At 38.1% G+C, this 17,231-nt stretch overlaps 1 protein-coding gene across 1 annotated transcript; it reads right to left on the minus strand.

The window, feature by feature from the left end:
- Positions 1-1,421: 1,421 nt before the first annotated feature.
- Positions 1,422-11,169, minus strand: LOC137277790 (sorbitol dehydrogenase-like). Its single transcript, XM_067809720.1, has 9 exons — positions 10,818-11,169; positions 10,050-10,083; positions 9,396-9,560; positions 8,537-8,696; positions 8,051-8,169; positions 6,663-6,728; positions 5,500-5,675; positions 4,642-4,763; positions 1,422-4,197 (listed from the first exon to the last, which is right to left on the minus strand). Exons 1-9 carry the CDS (start codon positions 10,869-10,871, stop codon positions 4,044-4,046), a joined length of 1,050 nt encoding a protein of 349 aa, XP_067665821.1. The 5' UTR covers positions 10,872-11,169; the 3' UTR covers positions 1,422-4,043.
- Positions 11,170-17,231: the final 6,062 nt, after the last annotated feature.

Consider the following 17,231-nt stretch of genomic DNA (forward strand, 5'->3'; position numbering starts at 1 on the left):
TCATAGCATTGTGACGTCATAAGCATTGTGAGGTCATGGGCAGAGTTAGCAGTAAGCCTTACTGTTCAGGGGCCCCTTTCACAAAACTCTCGTAAGCCTAAGGTCTCGTAACTCTTCTCGTAACATTCCTACTTCCTATGTTACAGTATAAGAGGAACGAATGCTACGAGAAAAGTTACGAGACCTTAGGCTTACGAGAGTTTTGTGAAAGGGGCTCCAGTACAGCTCAACCTGATGAGGGGGCTAGGACAAGTCCCGAAACGTCGTGAAAATAAACTCAAGAAGTTGCTATCCATAAAATTTGTCCCGTATTATCGATTAACAAGTTACGTGTCTTTTTTAATAAAATCTAGGTTAAGATACGTAAAAGTGCACGTTAACTATAGAAAAAGCTTAATTCAGCCATCTTGTCAAACGTCTCAAAATATATATTTGGCATGACCACCCGATGATCGACAGGACTGGATATTATTTGTAAATTGTTATGACGTGCCGTTCGATTCCCCAGTTTAATTCGCTAAAGGATTATCTTACCTCAACTGATGTCTCTATCCCCCAACCGGACCCCAACCACTGCTTGTTGACACGCCGTCCTGACATATCGTTTGTGACGACCCTCCTACCTGATTCCTTGGCGATTCCTTGGTACCTACATCCTTAATAGTGTCAGTATTAAAGTTATTATTTTTTACGTCAGCTGTCGTTTATAATGGAGCAAACTCTTATTTCAAAAATGGACATTTGAAAAGTGCCCTTTGTGATACAATATCATCACACACTAATTTGCACAAAGCCATGGTCTTTTTATATAAACCTACATGGTCGTTTTATATAAACCTTAAGTGTGCTTCTCACAATACATTAGGTCATCTCTTGTTTTCCCAGAATAACCGCATTTGAGGTTTTTTGTTTTGGAGTAAGACCGCTTCCCAGGTTTTACTTTTCGTTAGTAAGACCGCTTCTCAGGGTTTACTTTTCTAACTCTGTATGGACATCAATATTCAAATGATCCATGAGTGTTTGAAATCAATTGAAAAATATCGTTCAAGATTATAGTCAGAATACGAAGGTTTTCCGACCCTCGGGATTTCCCTCCCCCCTCCGGTTTTACATTGTCTACCAAAACCTTGGAGGCGTGTTTTCTCCTATACCAATTCGCATTAGAGTTGGTAGTTTCTGTACTTATCTCTCTTCAGTAAAACCGTTTTTAACGTTTCCTGTCTCCATATCGCTCTGACTGTAATTAGGCCGAAGTTAACACACAGTTCATACTTTCACATATTAAAAATGTAAATTGCATATATAACTGTGAATATAACCCAGTTCTTTCTATTTCCAACCGTACTTTAGGATGATGGTTAATTATAACATTACGTAAGCGATTTTTTGTCGGAAGAACAAACAAGACAAATATATACATATTCAATGAAGTTGTTTTTATTCAATATCTCTGGGTAATACAAAAAGTAGAGAATATAAGCACATCATTAACATGATGACAGCATGCTGATTTACCCTGGACAGTTCACCAACAAATAGTAGACAAACCAATCACTCTATTGCTACATTCCGTGTGCCTAGTAAATATCATGAATATAACTACACAGGATTGTGCAGCTACTTTATTAGGATTCTAAAAATCTGCTTCATATTCTGTTTATCCATATATTTACAATCATATGGCAAACCCGTTCATGAACAATCATCCTATATAAATCATGCATTATAATTATAAATCATGCCCACTCATCATCATCTGCCAGCACAGTCATAAATTCATAATTAGACTGAAACAATTATCAAGACATGCACCTATATTTATGCCAGCACATAGGCGGATCCAAACTAGAGGGGGTGCAGGAGTGGGCTAACCCCCAACCCCCTCTGTCCTGAAAGTTTACTAAATGACCAATGAAACTCTCATGAAAGTGAAGTATCTACCCCCCACCCCCCCTTTCTAAACAGTGTGCACTCCCATTTCCTAAAAAACTGTATCCGCGCCTGCAGCATATGTTGGAAAATACTCAAGACATGCTATGAAATATGATACAATATGGAAGATACATCATGTAAGACTTGAATCAGCATTATAATATTGAGTGACAGTTCTTGCTCCTCAGTGTGACCACTGAGAATAGATTATCCCTCGTGTTCACAAGCAAGTGTATTCATTGACTTCCTGAGTAACATGCTGATTATGTTGTTGCAATATACTTGAAGTCTTGAGCTGCCATTGCTGTCAGTCCTCTTGAAAGCATCCATTAGATACCTCTGGTATATAGCAGTGTTAATGCCAACAGTTACAAGAGTCTTCCACATATAATAACAACTATCCTCTGAGACACAACGCTTGCTTGCTTGCCTCAACATAACAACACTTATCACTTGTTGTCCTGGAGCTCCTTTCACGGAGCAATCTTTACTAAGATCAACCTTAACTCCCATTCTTTGACATTACACAATGGTTACATTACTGACCTGCGATCACCTTAGTGCTTTGTGAAAGGAGGCCCAGAAGTTACCTGTCTACGACCCACACTGCAGAGTGTCTCCTGAACTTGTCTGAACACGATCAAACACACAAGGGTGGCAACAACCACTTGAGCTCATATACTGAAACCTAAACATATAATAGACAATTTTAAATGCAATATTCAGTCAGTTGTTGAATGCTTTTTTGTGTGATAAATGCAAATTCATGAGAAATTTTCAAAATGATGAAAACATCACCACACAAGTGTTGTAGTTCATAAATTTTGAGAAATTATAGGATCATATTAATCATTTGTGTTATACATGACAGATACATTTTAACTCATGCAAGTGTTTCACAGTTTTAACACTGTGGTGGATGTACAAACATTGCTTGTAAAAAATATGTATGATGTTGTGTAGCTCACCTAAAACACTTTGAAAACTTGTACACACAATGTCAACGAGTATTCTGACAATGTCACTGGACTGTAATTCCAGTTTGTGTAATGATCAGGGTGCAAGTTTCCTGTGGTTTTGAGTCTATTAATACAAAAGGTCAGAAAAACAATGTATGTACACAAAGCTGAAAGTGGTGTTTAATCCAGGTGTGTAATTGGAAAAGTAAAACACCCAGTTTCAAATTAATGGAATGCAGTAGCCTGGTATGTCACAAATATGTTAAATAATGGCTGAGAACTCAGACAGCTATAGAGAGATCCATGAATAATAGCCCCGTTTATGTCAGAGACATCTTACAGAGATGCCACCCCCAAATGAAGTGTTGCAAATAGTAGTTTCAACGTTCAATGTGAGTAGTTTGACCATAAAATTAGTAGTCAACTAAATAAACAAAATCATGATGGAACTAAATGTGTCAAATCGCAAAGGTATTGAAATCAGCCTCACTAAAATTACGTTTCTTACTTGCAATAATTCCAGTTGAAATATGTCATTACATTTGATGAATGGAAGGTACGTGAAGTCTAAAAGTGTATTTCATTGTTAAAAAATATATATTTTTTGTCCATATATCCGAATTTTAATGCATTTTATTCATATTTCGTAGGATTTCTAGTGGAATTGTATTGGCGTAGTCTGAAGTTAAAATTCGTAGCAACTACGATAAAATTGTAGAGGTTGGCATCTCTGATCTTAGCTTCACAATAAGAAAGAAGAATGTTTGAACAGTATTGATCAAACTGTTCAGAAGGGCTCAAACAATAATCAGAACCCTCTGTTTGAGAATTAGAAGGGTACATAAATGAAATACACAAATTTATTTCACTCAAATTTAAGCACACGAAAGATGCAACTGTAAAGTAATATCTTGACTGTGCTTGTTCTGACCTTACTGCAAAAAATACTGAAATGAAGAGTACAAAAATATTATTCCTCTTTCCTTGAAAAAACTTAAGAGTATACACACAGAACTACATGACTGCAGGGTTTGGACTACATTTTCAACATTGCCTTATTTTTTTAATATCTTGTTAGAAATTGCTCAATAAATCTTGTTAGATAAAGGTGGAGACCATTAAAGAGCAGATCATCAAGTCCTCATCAAAATTCTACTTCCTCTCACAGTTAATCATAATCTTAACCCCCTCCCCTCTCTTGGCTGTCTCAAAGGCGTCAAGGCTCTGTTCCAGTTTAAAGCGGTGAGTGATGAGGGGCCTTACATCAACTTGCCCAGATGCTACCATAGACAGTGCAGTGGGGTAACTGAAACAGAGTGAGTGAGTGAGTGAGTGATATATAATGAAAGCTTATGCCTATTTTGTGGTTCTTAGCACAATGGATCACATGTACTCTGAAATCTTGTTGGTATACATCTTTAATAATAAAATCTAGCCCCAATCAATAGTTTGTTCATGAAGTAGCACACAGTGTGCCCAGTGGTCGACTGAGTGATCAAAGGGAGGTAACTCCACTCACTTCATAAATAGCATGGTTCTATGTAAATACATTTAAACCAATTTAGTTTAATTCTTCTACAATAACACAAGCTGTATAATATTTATATAATTTAATGTTTCAGCTGAAATGGTATGAGATTAGGAAACAGTACATGAATATTTCATGTATTTCAACTCATCGTAAACCTTGATTTGGATATTCTTGTATCAGGTAATGAAACCTAGAAATTCCTGTGAAACCTTGACTCACCAGTTGACATATCTGAAGATACCTCTAAGGTCCACCTCTCTCACAGCTGCGTTCACTATCGGCAGCTCAATATCAGCAGCCCCCAGGCCAACCAACATCACACATCCACCTGATGCTGTTGCCTGGCAACAGGAAAGAGAAAGAAAGTGGCAGTGCAAACTGTATATTCCATTACCATGGTAACTCAGGTTTTTGATTTCTCAAATTAAGGCATGCATAAGCATAGTGTATGTTTATTACTGTTTATAATAAATGTTTAGAATAAAATGTTAAGTGCCAGTCAATTTCACAACTAAGATGTGAAGCTACGGAAATGTTAGGCTGAACTAATTAGGTAGACCAATCCATATTTAGTGAAGATTTATCTGGTAACTGTTTTAGGGATGTTATACAAGTAAAGGACATATTTTTACAGACATGATGACACTGCTTTTTAAATTCAAATAACTATTCCTGTTGTGCTTGTACAAGACTTTTAAATTCAGGTTTCACTTGTTGAAAGTGACAATCATGTAACCATATAACAGTCATTTCTGATTTTCACTTTTTAAAAAATGTAACCTTTAGAGGAAAATACAATGCATGTTTTCCACAAGTGCATGCATCTTGTTGAAAGTAAATGATAATTTCCAACATGGCTTTGTGTTTAAACTAAAGGTACTAAAGGTACCAAATTATGATACATGTAGCTTGTTTTTTTTCTGAAAGATTTCCCATGTGCAAACCTATATTTTTGGAAATATACTGGGTGGCGCTTAACTTTTTATTCACAGTATATAATACAAGTTAGGAATACATGAATGCATGTATTGTTGTTCATAAAATGTGTCATGTATTACTGTTACCCTGGTTACTCACAAATATGGCCGTCCTGATGCTGGATGCCACTCCACTACACTCAATGGTCTTGTCTGCAAGTTGACCCAGGGTGTCCTCGATCTGTTGAGCTGTTACATGAGGATCTCTGCTTGTTACTTTGAGTGTGTAGTCGGCCCCAAGCTTGCTAGCAAACTCAAGTCGCTTCTCATCAATATCTGCAATACGTGCATTCTGTTTTGAGAACTTAGTAACACGGGAAAAGTAAGGGGTAGCATGCAGATTCCTGTCTCTTGAGACTTTAAAGAAAAGGAACATGCTGCCATTATCAAAATGAAGGAAATACAATACACTGAGGATGCTGATAATCCAATTCCAGCAATATCCAAATAGTTGCTAGCTGTAACCAATCTTGGGTGCTATGCAAACTTATACTGGAAAATACTGGATTCTGACTGGTTCAGAAAAATCTGGATTGATGCTCATCTGATTTTAGCCTGTTTCACCGCGCATTAACAAGTGAGAACAACTTCTGTTTGACGACAATGATGGTGGATCATAAGAACACCTCCATGGATTATGATGTGGATTTAGGAATATTCCACACATGCAATTTGAAATTTTTGGATTGAAAATGCCGCTACACTACACACTTTCATGGCGCTTCACTACACAGTGCTTCATTCTGTGTATCTGGCTGTGAATTAGCGGTGAAAGATTAGCAAAATTACACTTGGTTTTGCTCACAAAAGTTAAGATAATCACATCTAGATAATCATTGATTCTCACCTCACCTCCTCACCTCTAGAGAATCATTGATTAACTGGCAAACTTCAAAGGTAATATTAAGTGACGTGACACTTCAAAGTTGAACATATTGTTAGTTTGTGATTTTAATCAATTAATAGGTCTTACTTTTTATGAGCTTGAGTAATACCTGTCATCCTTACTCACTGTATAAATACCCATCAGGTCAAAATGAGATCAGCTGCACTTAACACTTGATGAAAAGCGGATATGTTTGGATCAGCATGGCCTGACCGTAACATAATAACTGTGACGAAGTGTTTTAAAGATCAGCACAGAAAGCAAAATCAAAGCTGGAGTAGACAAAACAGTTTGGGATGCTGCTGACATTGATATCCATGCCTTTGTTTTTAAAAGACTATCATTGTAGTCAGCCTCTGTGTATCTGATCAGCTTACCTGTGATGATGACATGTGCTGCCCCTCTGGACTTGGCTGTAATCAGGTTCACAAGACCAATAGGACCTGGAGGGGGTAGACATGGCAACTGAAAACATCTTGAGTGGTTGGGCACGCTGCACAAGAATGTCTGTGAGTATCTGACTGGGAAGCTGTGCTGTATTCAACAATTCTACAACATGTATTATACTGGCTTGTACATAATGGAACAATAACCAGGATAAGCACTCAGTCAGCATGAAAGATTAACCACTTGCCCTGGTAACATATCTTGCCCTTGTAGCCCTTCTGCAGCACAGATCAACATGTTGTATCAGACATCAGCACTTTCATACCTACAAGACATACTGCTAGAATGTGATCTTAGTGTTGAGGTCTTAATTCCATGTTAGATTATATGAACTATTTCCTAAGGAATAACTAGCATTTTGTATACTCCCCAGCTTAAAGAATTGAGTACTTTTGCAAAGAATTTCTTATCTGTATTGGGTAATTAACACTTCTAATTATATAAATATAAATGCTTTCCACAAGACCTAACTTTTTAGTAATTCTTATATTGCTAAATAGCTGGCAGCCATTTTGAAACAGTCAGCATGGAAGTCACAAGACCACTTCAGTAGACTACAGGGGCTACGGCTATAGATAGCATATTCATATATTGGCATTGCTTAACATTTGTGAACACTGTTGTAGAGTTCAGACGCCATGACAAAATATCATACACAAGCCAATTTAGAATTTGAGTTAAGTACACAAGGTATTTTAGACTTAATGGGTATTAAGTGATTCTTATGCATTTTTGTACTCCCAGAATTGTCATTGAGTAAATGTGATTTTTACTGAGCAAAATATGCAAATACGCACCTTATCTGGACCTCTCAGTGGGTCCAGATCAACACTTTGTCTCTGATATTGGCTTACCTGTACCACAACACTCTATCCTATAGTATGATATTAGCTTTGTTGCAGGCATGTACACCTACCTGCTCCACAGATCAACACTCTGTCCCCAACTCCGATATTAGCTCTGTTGCAAGCATGTACACCTATCTGCTCCACAGATCAACACTCTGTCCCAGTGTCTGATAATAGCTCTGTTGCAGGCATGTACACCTACCTGCTCCACAGATCAACACTCTGTCCCTGGGTCAGATATTAGCTCTGTTGCAGGCATGTACACCTACCTGCTACACAGATCAACACTCTATCCCTGAGTCCGATATTAGCTCTGTTGCAGGCATGTACACCTACCTGTTCCACAGATCAACACTCTATCCCCGAGTCCGATATTAGCTCTGTTGCAGGCATGTACACCTACCTGTTCCACAGATCAACACTCTGTCCCTGGGTCCGATATTAGCTCTGTGGCAGGCATGTTCACCTACCTGCTCCACAGATCAACACTCTGTCTCCGAGTCCGATATTAGCTCTGTTGCAGGCATGTACACCTACAGACAGTGGCTCAAGCAGAGCACCTTCTTCTGTGCTCACATGGTCTGGTAACCTGGCAACAGATGACTCTACAAATAGTGTCCCCAGCATAATTAAACCTGGTCATATGGGGACAGTGAGGTAAAGTACTTGCTTGTCATGAAAGAGGCCCGAGTTGGATTCCCCACATTGGTACTATATGTAAAGCTTATTTCTGGTATGACTTGCTGTGATGTAGCCAGAATATTGCAAAAAGCAACATAAAACTCACTTCCTCAACCAAGTCACACATATAAACAGGTAATCTTTCCTGAGTTGACAGACAGATGTTTTATTATCTTATCATGGTTGAAAGCATCTTTTAAGGAGGAAACAAAGTGAACAATATGAATGATTCAGCTTCTGGGAGAGGCATATTAAAATGAAGCAGCGTGACTCACTTGTAACAGAAATCTGCAGCATGGGTGTAGAATCTGGCCAGGTTTCCATGGTAAGGAGGCGTGGCACAAAATGCCATGTTTAGACACAAATTATAGCGTCCAGTCTTGCAGTACTTGCACATTCTACATGGCACCCCTGGCTCAATGGCAACACGATCACCTGCAAAATATTTCAAAGTCTTGTGAAATGAAATAAAACATCAAATAGTACTTCACAAAAGCAAGTCTATCAAAATTTAAAATTGGGAAACTATAAACCTCCCTTAAATATACTAACACATAACCATTATGTCTATTATGTTCAGCCAAATAGGCAGCAATGTTTTTTGGCCCCTTCTAACTGTGGAGGGATGGGGGAATCCTGGTGGTTAAAGAGTTTGCTTGTCATGCTGAAGACACAGGTTCGATTCCCCACGGGTACAATGTGTGAGTGAGTGAGTGAGTGAGTGAGTGAGTTTAGTTTTACGCCGCACTTAGAAATATTCCAGCTATATGGCTGCGGTCTGTAAAGAATTGAGTCTGGACCAGACAATCCAGTGACCAACAACATGAACATCGATCTGAGAAGTTGGGAACCGATCACGTGTCAACCAAGTCAGCGAGCTTGACCACCTGATCCCATTAGTCGCTCTTACAACAAGCATAGTCACCTTTTATGGCAAGCATGGGTTGCTGAAGGCCTACTCTACCCCGGGCGCTTCACGGGTGGTCCAATGTGTAAATCCAGTAACCGATGTCTCCTTTTGTGATATTGGTGAAATATTGCTAAAAGCAGCGTAAAACCCAACTCACTCACTCTAAGTGTACATATATAGACAACATACAAGCACCTCTCAAAAAGTGTTATACATTAGCTTACCAACTTTGAGTGATGTGACCCCTTGTCCAACCTTGGACACAACACCACTGGCCTCGTGTCCTAAAATCATGGGAGCCTTCACAACAAAGTCTCCAATTTCTCCATGTGTCCAGTAATGTACATCTGATCCACAAATACCAACATTGGCCATTGATATCTGCACCTCTGTTTCAACAGTTTGGAAAAAAGGTTTCAGGAAATTAGAATTGTTCAGTCTTTCACATGTAAGCTTTCATACTGAAATAAGAAAACAGGGATGACAAAACTTTATGGATGACCGACTTCTTCATTGTCAAAATAGCTGTGTTTCGGTATAGCTTCTAATACCATTTTCACGTATATGTGGGAATGGTGGGGTAAACAGGTTATATACAAGATACATGTACATGTGATAATTGGTAATAATAAAAAAGTGTGATAACAAAGCTATTGTGAAAATTCAGAAGTTGATAATCCATAAAGTTTTGTCCATCCAATACTGCCAACTTACAGAATGCCGTTAAAACAAATAAGAATATTTTTAAACAAAATCTGGACCACCCTTGCAAGATGTGTGTCATGAATGGTGGCATAAAACAGAATTCTGTATGCTTAAGAAATTGTTATAATGTCATGTGTTTATTCATTTTCAAAGATCATGAAACATTTATTTACCTCCTTCCTTGGGCTGTGGGACTGGCAGGTCCTCCTGGGGAACATCAATTCATTTAATTTAATAGTGGTACAATATATCACAAACAATTTTTTGTACCAAATAATTCCTTTTGAGAAGAGAGATGAGTTAAACCACAATGAGAAATATTTCAGTAATATCACATGGAATTTTACATCATCACAAAGTTTGCATGTCACATCGCAATCCTGGACATGGTGAGAGCTCAAGAACATACATGCTATTTTCAAAGGCATAGTTCCAGTCTTAGATACTAGTCCTCTCTGCACTGCCATGACCCATAGCTTAAAACTTGACTTCTTTTCAGTGTTGTGTTCAGTATCAACTAATGAGAGAATGTTGGCATGTTTGCAGTGTACTAGATGTTTACAAAAGGTTATCTGTTTCCTTCAGTTAGGGAGTAGCCTACTTAACCAGCTGTTTAATACGCAATGTTTTCTCTTAAACTTGAAGTGACTAGAACATTGAAATGACTGCTGAAATGTGTTTTCAGTCACTTTTTGTAATTAAGTTTACTTATTTGTGCAAATAACAAGAAAGTATGCTACAATCTTAATGAAAATCATTTCACAATTTATCCATGCATCAGTAATATTAAAATAAAATTAAGACATACGCCAGAAAATCATTCAAATTTAATCAGTTTTTTTCTAGAATTAATTACGAAACCAAACTCTTTCTATGAGGTTTGCTTTTTTAATTTTTTGACCAATGTGTGCTAAATGTAAGAAATATAATTGTATACCCACAAGCCTCATGTCGTCTTTCTTGTACAATATCGCGGTAAGATTCACGTCTGTCATGGTGTCCACTTCAAGTATCGTTGACGGGTGTAGAGTAGAGAGGGTTGTACGCTGAGACGCTCAGAATTTACACAACTGATGATATTCGAGTATGACACGACCTCAACGAGTGATGACCTATATTACACTACAGAAGTCTCGTGTGCAAAAGTCGATAAGTGTCATGCTAACATTTAATTGGACATTTTCTATGCCAACGTTTTCTGAGCGTTCCCTCTTTATCTCAGACATCAAGGTCGGTCACTTTTCTCCTATTTCGTATCGTATGTCGACCTACTGTTTACAAACTTCAGTCAATGATTGTCTCCCTTGATGGTGGGAATTTAGCATTACTTCCCTTTGTTTACCAATATTCCTGAGAAAATGAAATGTTATTCTTTCTTCATAATTATGGTGAGCTTCACTTGAAAAGTTGAATTAAAAAAAAAACCTTTCTAGAATGACTTCATTTAAACTGGTATAATATTAATTATCTATATCACTCACCTATTGAAAATATTATTGTTTGTCATTTCTCACCGGTTGAAGATATCACTGTTTAATAAAATTGCAATGTTATTACACATTGTGTAATATTATCCCGTGATGCCGGAGTTCTGATGTCATAATGATTTACAGTTATGACGTTGCAGTGCTACTCCCTCTGCCACAATGGTATTAGGCCTTGCTTGACTCGCGGAAAGATGACTCGAGTTATCACACCATAGGCATGCATGCGGTTTCTATTAATTTCTGTTGAAGAGTAATAAACAGAATACTCATAAAACTCACTTCTGTAAAGTGCCATTTTTATTAAACTCACGAATGATTTGGTATTAATCTCGCCTTTGCTCGTTCGATACTAAATCATAATCTTGTTAATAGAAATGGTTATTTCACGGAAGGTCGTTTAGCATTCTGTAATAGCGTCGCAAAATGCCGGACGTATGACGTCATAAGGTTTACAGTTATGACGTCACAATACTAACTCATCACTATGTTAGTACGTTCTGATGTGCTACGTTCAAACAAATGAACAATGGCACAATTAAAATCAACTGCACAATTACCATGAGTGAGTGAGTGAGTGAGTTTAGTTTTACGTCGCACGTAGCAATATTCCAGCTATATGGCGACGGTCTGTAAATAATCGAGTCTGGACCAGACAATCCAGTGATCAACAACATGAGCATCGATCTGCGCAATGGGGAACCGATGACATGTGTCAACCAAGTCAGCTAGTCTGACCACCCGATCCCGTTAGTCACCTCTTACGACAAACATAGTCACCTTTTATGGCAAGCATGGGTTGCTGAAGGTCTATTCTACCCCGGGACCCTCACGGGTCCAATTACCATGAAGCAGAATTTGTGATATATAGAGGACATTGTAAACCAAAAGTCACTGTGTTCTGTAATCTGATTGGTTGAAAAACATGATCAAATGGTATTAGATTCCCGGAAACTGCAAGACTATTCACTGAGTATTGACACGTAAACAATTGTTTTGTTGTGTCATCAACTGTGGTGACGTCATTCAAATCATATTGTGACGTCAAGTTAGAATGACGTCACAAATGAGCAACTCCAGATGCTACCAGGGGAACCAGCTGAAACGGCCAGCTGATGACACTTCACTGCTGTACCCACACTCGATGTAAACGAGTGAAGGCAGTAAAACCCTTTGATTTACTTTTTTGTTTTCAATGTCGATAAACATCATATGTTGGCCAAGTTCCGGGTGTTATTGAGTATTTGAAGCACGGGAATATTTCATTTGAAACCTCCGGCGTCAGCGTCAGCCGGAGGTTTCAAATGAAATATTCCCGTGCTTCAGTCGTCGGTTCCAAATGCAGTACAGCAGTGAAGTGTCATCAGCAGGCCGTTTCAGCTGGTTATTCCCGTCAGGCGGAGGTTTCAAATGAAATATTACCGTGATTGAAATACTCAATAACACCAGGAAATTGGCCAACACATGATGTTTATCTCCTAATTGTATGAGTGTCCATGTCATACTATATTTACGACACAAGTACCTAAATGCTGGTAATTCCCAAGCGAGAGCGAAGAATATGTGTCGTAAACATAGTATGTTATGGGCACTCATATTATGTTCTGTTTTTTTTTACCAAAGTCGTTAAATTGAGGACAATAAACCCAACTCTACTTTCAAAAATGGGCTGGCCTCCCGCCGTCGCTTCATGTAGAACGAAACGTCACAGAAGAACCGTGACGTCAGGGCATTGCTCATGACGTCACGTTACCATGAGAAAGTGATATTTTGCCTTAGGGCATGGTATGAACAATATGAACCACGATATGTTCGTCCTCGTAGGTAATAAATAGAGGATACTAAACGACCTTCCGTGTAATACCATTTTTATTAAACGAGTTAATGATTTGGTATCAAACGAGCGAAAGCGAGTTTGATACTAAATCTTTATCTTTAACGAGTTAAATAAAAATGATATTTCACGGAAACGAGTTTAGTATTCTGTTTATTACTCGCCAACATAAACTGACAAAAAACTGTCGCGAAATTCCCTACAGTGTGATCACTCTCAGCTTTCCGCGTAATAATGCGCTCCATTACTTCATGTAGTAACATTGACACAATTGTTTACATTTTCATGAGCGTGAAAGCCAAATGCTGATAGAATTCGCTTGTCAAGCCGTGACATCTCGATGCAACATGGGTAAATGTGTAAACCTTCTCCTCTTTCCTTGAATTTAAAACGGGATTCACGTCTAGACGCCAGACTTATCCAACAACCTTGAGCCTTGTGGGTAAAGTATTGTTAGTTGACCTTGGCGGTCCGCTCGCCGTGGCTTGGTTGGAATACTGTTGTTGGAATACATGCAGCGTGATGTAGGTACATGTGCCTACATGTTGTTATTGCTTTATCCCTGTTCATGTATGTAAGTCTGTGCTGTGCTGTGCTGTGCTGTGCTGTGCTGTGCTGTGCTGTGTTACTTCACTTTTGCTTGAAGAATCCTACTTTCTTAGTACTCATTAACTTCTAATAATGCCAGTCAAACAAATCTTCCTGATCTATCCCTTTTTCTTCTCCAATTCCTTCTTCTTTGTAGCACATAGGTATGATAGTGCTTAACATCAAAACTGATTCACGCAACTGAGATAGAATGTTTAGCACTGAACGCAGAACCCGATGTCACAGAATCCGTTGACCTGTTCCTTGTCTCTTACAACAAATTAATATGTTGGGGACATATATACACTTACTTGGAATCTCGGCCCATTATCTCAATCCACTATTACGAACAGTCTTCATTGTGAGGCATTTCAGAAGTTGTGAAGATGAAGGAAAACCATGTTCAATGGCTAGGCAACCGCTCTAATGCAATGAATGCGACGTTTGGTGTAGATGCTAACCCATTTACCAGGTAATCTTAACGGTGCATACGTTTAATAAGTACGTATACAATACTCTTAATATAAAATGAGAGAAACAAACATAGACGAAAAGATCCTCGGGCTACTATGTATACTGCACGCCGCATCATTGTGTTTGAAATAATCGTTCAGTATATACTATGCATCGAAAGTTTGGTGTGAATGTAGCCACTTACTGTTTTGAGGTACTGTTTACACATGAACTTGTCTATTTTAAAACAAATTAGTATCGTTGAAAATATTATTGTCATGAGTCCAGCGAATGTTAAAACTCAGTGAAAATTGGTGAATTCTTAACGAAACTTTATCCAAAACCCAACAGTTCATGTGCACGATGTTTGCCCAGAATTTCAAGCAATTGTATGTATGATCCTCATTCATTCACTATAAGTTTGCAGTCGGTCCACCCAAGGTTATTGGAGCAATTCATCTTCGATGTAACCATACATATATGTACATTACATATAGTGAGTGCTTTAAATGAGTCGAAACTTTTAATACGTAGTCAATCAATCAAACTTTATTTCTGTACAAAGGCCATCGGGCCCATATACATACGGTTTCAACATACAACACAAATTACATATATGTATACACGCCCATCCACATACATATATACACTTACAGTGTGGGTTAATAAGGGTAAAATCTATAAGCGTGTGATATGATACAAATATGTGATGTGGTGTTTAATATAACCAATCTTGTAATAACTTGCATCTGCGTTCATAAGAGTGTATTATATAAAGACTGAGCGTTTTCAAACTATGTATGTTGTTTGTCAAAAGTTCTTAAAGTTAGACATGTTCGCAATGAGGTCACTGGCTAAATATTTACGACGTAAATCATGATATCTTGGACAAGTGATAGTAAAATGGTATTCGTCCTCTAGGTCTCCATAACAGACAGGACATGTTCTCAGATTTGTGTTAATTTTACACCATCGTCCTTCATTAAATATTAACCTTAATAACCCACCTCTAAATCTAACCACCTCTAGTCCACATCTAAATCTAACTAAAGTATATATAAGACATGAACCATGTCTTCATAATGAACTACATAATGAAGATGTAGAGATTTGTAAAGTGTCTGTAATAATTGCGTTTAAATGTCCAACCTCTGTGTGAAATAACACCAAAACAAGCGTGTTCTTCTTAAGGTTTATAATCTATTCATCTGACGCAACAGGGCCTCTTGTAATAGACAGTCTGTGAGTTCAGATAAACACTCGTGGAACTCGATCCTTCTTCTCAGACAAAGCTTCATAAGTTTCACCGTACAGAAACCGTATAGGAGAGAGTTATTTCCCTTCAATTAACGAGTACGCGTTCACGAAAAATATTTTACAGCAACTTCGGCGACTTTAGTCGACAAGCGATCAAAGCGGTCAGCTATTGTCCATTTGGTGTCCCCTCGGGAAAGCCACATTTGAAAAATATCTGTTACCGCTAAAGCCACATTTCAAGTACTTCTTATGTATAGAATCTTTTCTGAAATAAAATGATACGTGCTAATGTTTCATTTTCAGCTTTTGCTCTTAAGAAGATTTTATTTGTAATTTTTGTATTTATGTCTTCGCGTAAACTACTTTGGTTTGTGTGATTTGTATATTGCATCAGCAGAGATGTTTGGACAAGAATTTCTCATAAAATCTATTGTGACGTTTCAACTTCAAATCAAAATATCGTTACCGCAAGGGCAGCAAAAATACAGATTTTGGAAAATCTAGTCATGAAGTTTGCTTTTGTGAGATAAATGGACATTCTTCTAAATTGTTTAGTTTTTATTTTTTAGTATGCATGTAAACAAAATAACTGAAACAACAATAGCTCTAACCTGAAACAACTATCAGAAAAGGACAAAACACTGAATTCCTCTGACCCTCCCATAAGTTAAAATGATTGGTTGTATAGTCATAAATAATTCGTGAAACGTTTTGGAGTACCTACGTGAGGCAGCTGGTTTGATATACATTATTTACGGTAACATGGATTAGCTCTGCCTGGAGAGCCAGTTTCTCACGATCGCTCAACCATGCCCGTTGATAGTTGAGTCACACTATTTTCAGCTCTGCTTTTCTTAAATGTGGCTTTCCCGGGCTAAGGTGTTTGACTCAAAAGCGGTCCGCTGAAATGCATTCGAACACTAATAAACATAAAATACTCAGTGAAACGCTGATTATAATCAAAACCTCACTCCATAAGAGATATTCTAAGTATGAGTCTCTCATTGACGATTTGAGTAAGTGTTTCTCATTCTCCTTGTAGTTCAACCAATGCGGTCAGCGGCCAGTGGTACACACACCGTCTCATCATGTCTTTCACATCTTCAGGGAATGGCGCATTGCGAAATTCTATGTCAAAGTGACATTCCAAGGGTGTTGTACATGTTGAGGCGAACACTGAAGATTCGTACACGGTGAGCACGGCTAATTGCAGTTGAAAGACGGCCACACGTCTTCCAACGGCACAACAAATGGTCTCAGTGTTAAGATGGCATTGTCCAGCGACCTTTGCTTTCACCACATGAGGTTCAGTCAGTCACAGTGATGCCATCATACACCTTGATGTTTCACCACCAAATATGTCACGGAGCCACCTGTATACATTGGCTTCATTTTGACGTCATCAGATACGTCAATAAAAGTGATTAGGAACTCATCTGAAAACATGACAATTGACCAGCGACGATTACTCTATTTTCGTGTACAGGAGTACATGTATACGAGCGACAGAACACTGCCCATCAAACATGGAGATGAGCCTCATGTAATAGTAATAGTAATAGTAATACTAAAGTTTAATAATTCACTTACATAACGCCTTGTATCCATCTGACTAGCTGCTCACTGGACTTTGCGATCAGAATCTGATTATTATTTCTCCGAATAAACCAAGCTGTCGGTTAGGCGCTTGGAGATTATAGTCACATGATTTTACCTAACCGGGTACCCATTTCTACTGG

Source organism: Haliotis asinina, chromosome 3 (genome assembly GCF_037392515.1).
Source record: "Haliotis asinina isolate JCU_RB_2024 chromosome 3, JCU_Hal_asi_v2, whole genome shotgun sequence".
Taxonomy (NCBI): Eukaryota; Metazoa; Mollusca; class Gastropoda; order Lepetellida; family Haliotidae; genus Haliotis; species Haliotis asinina.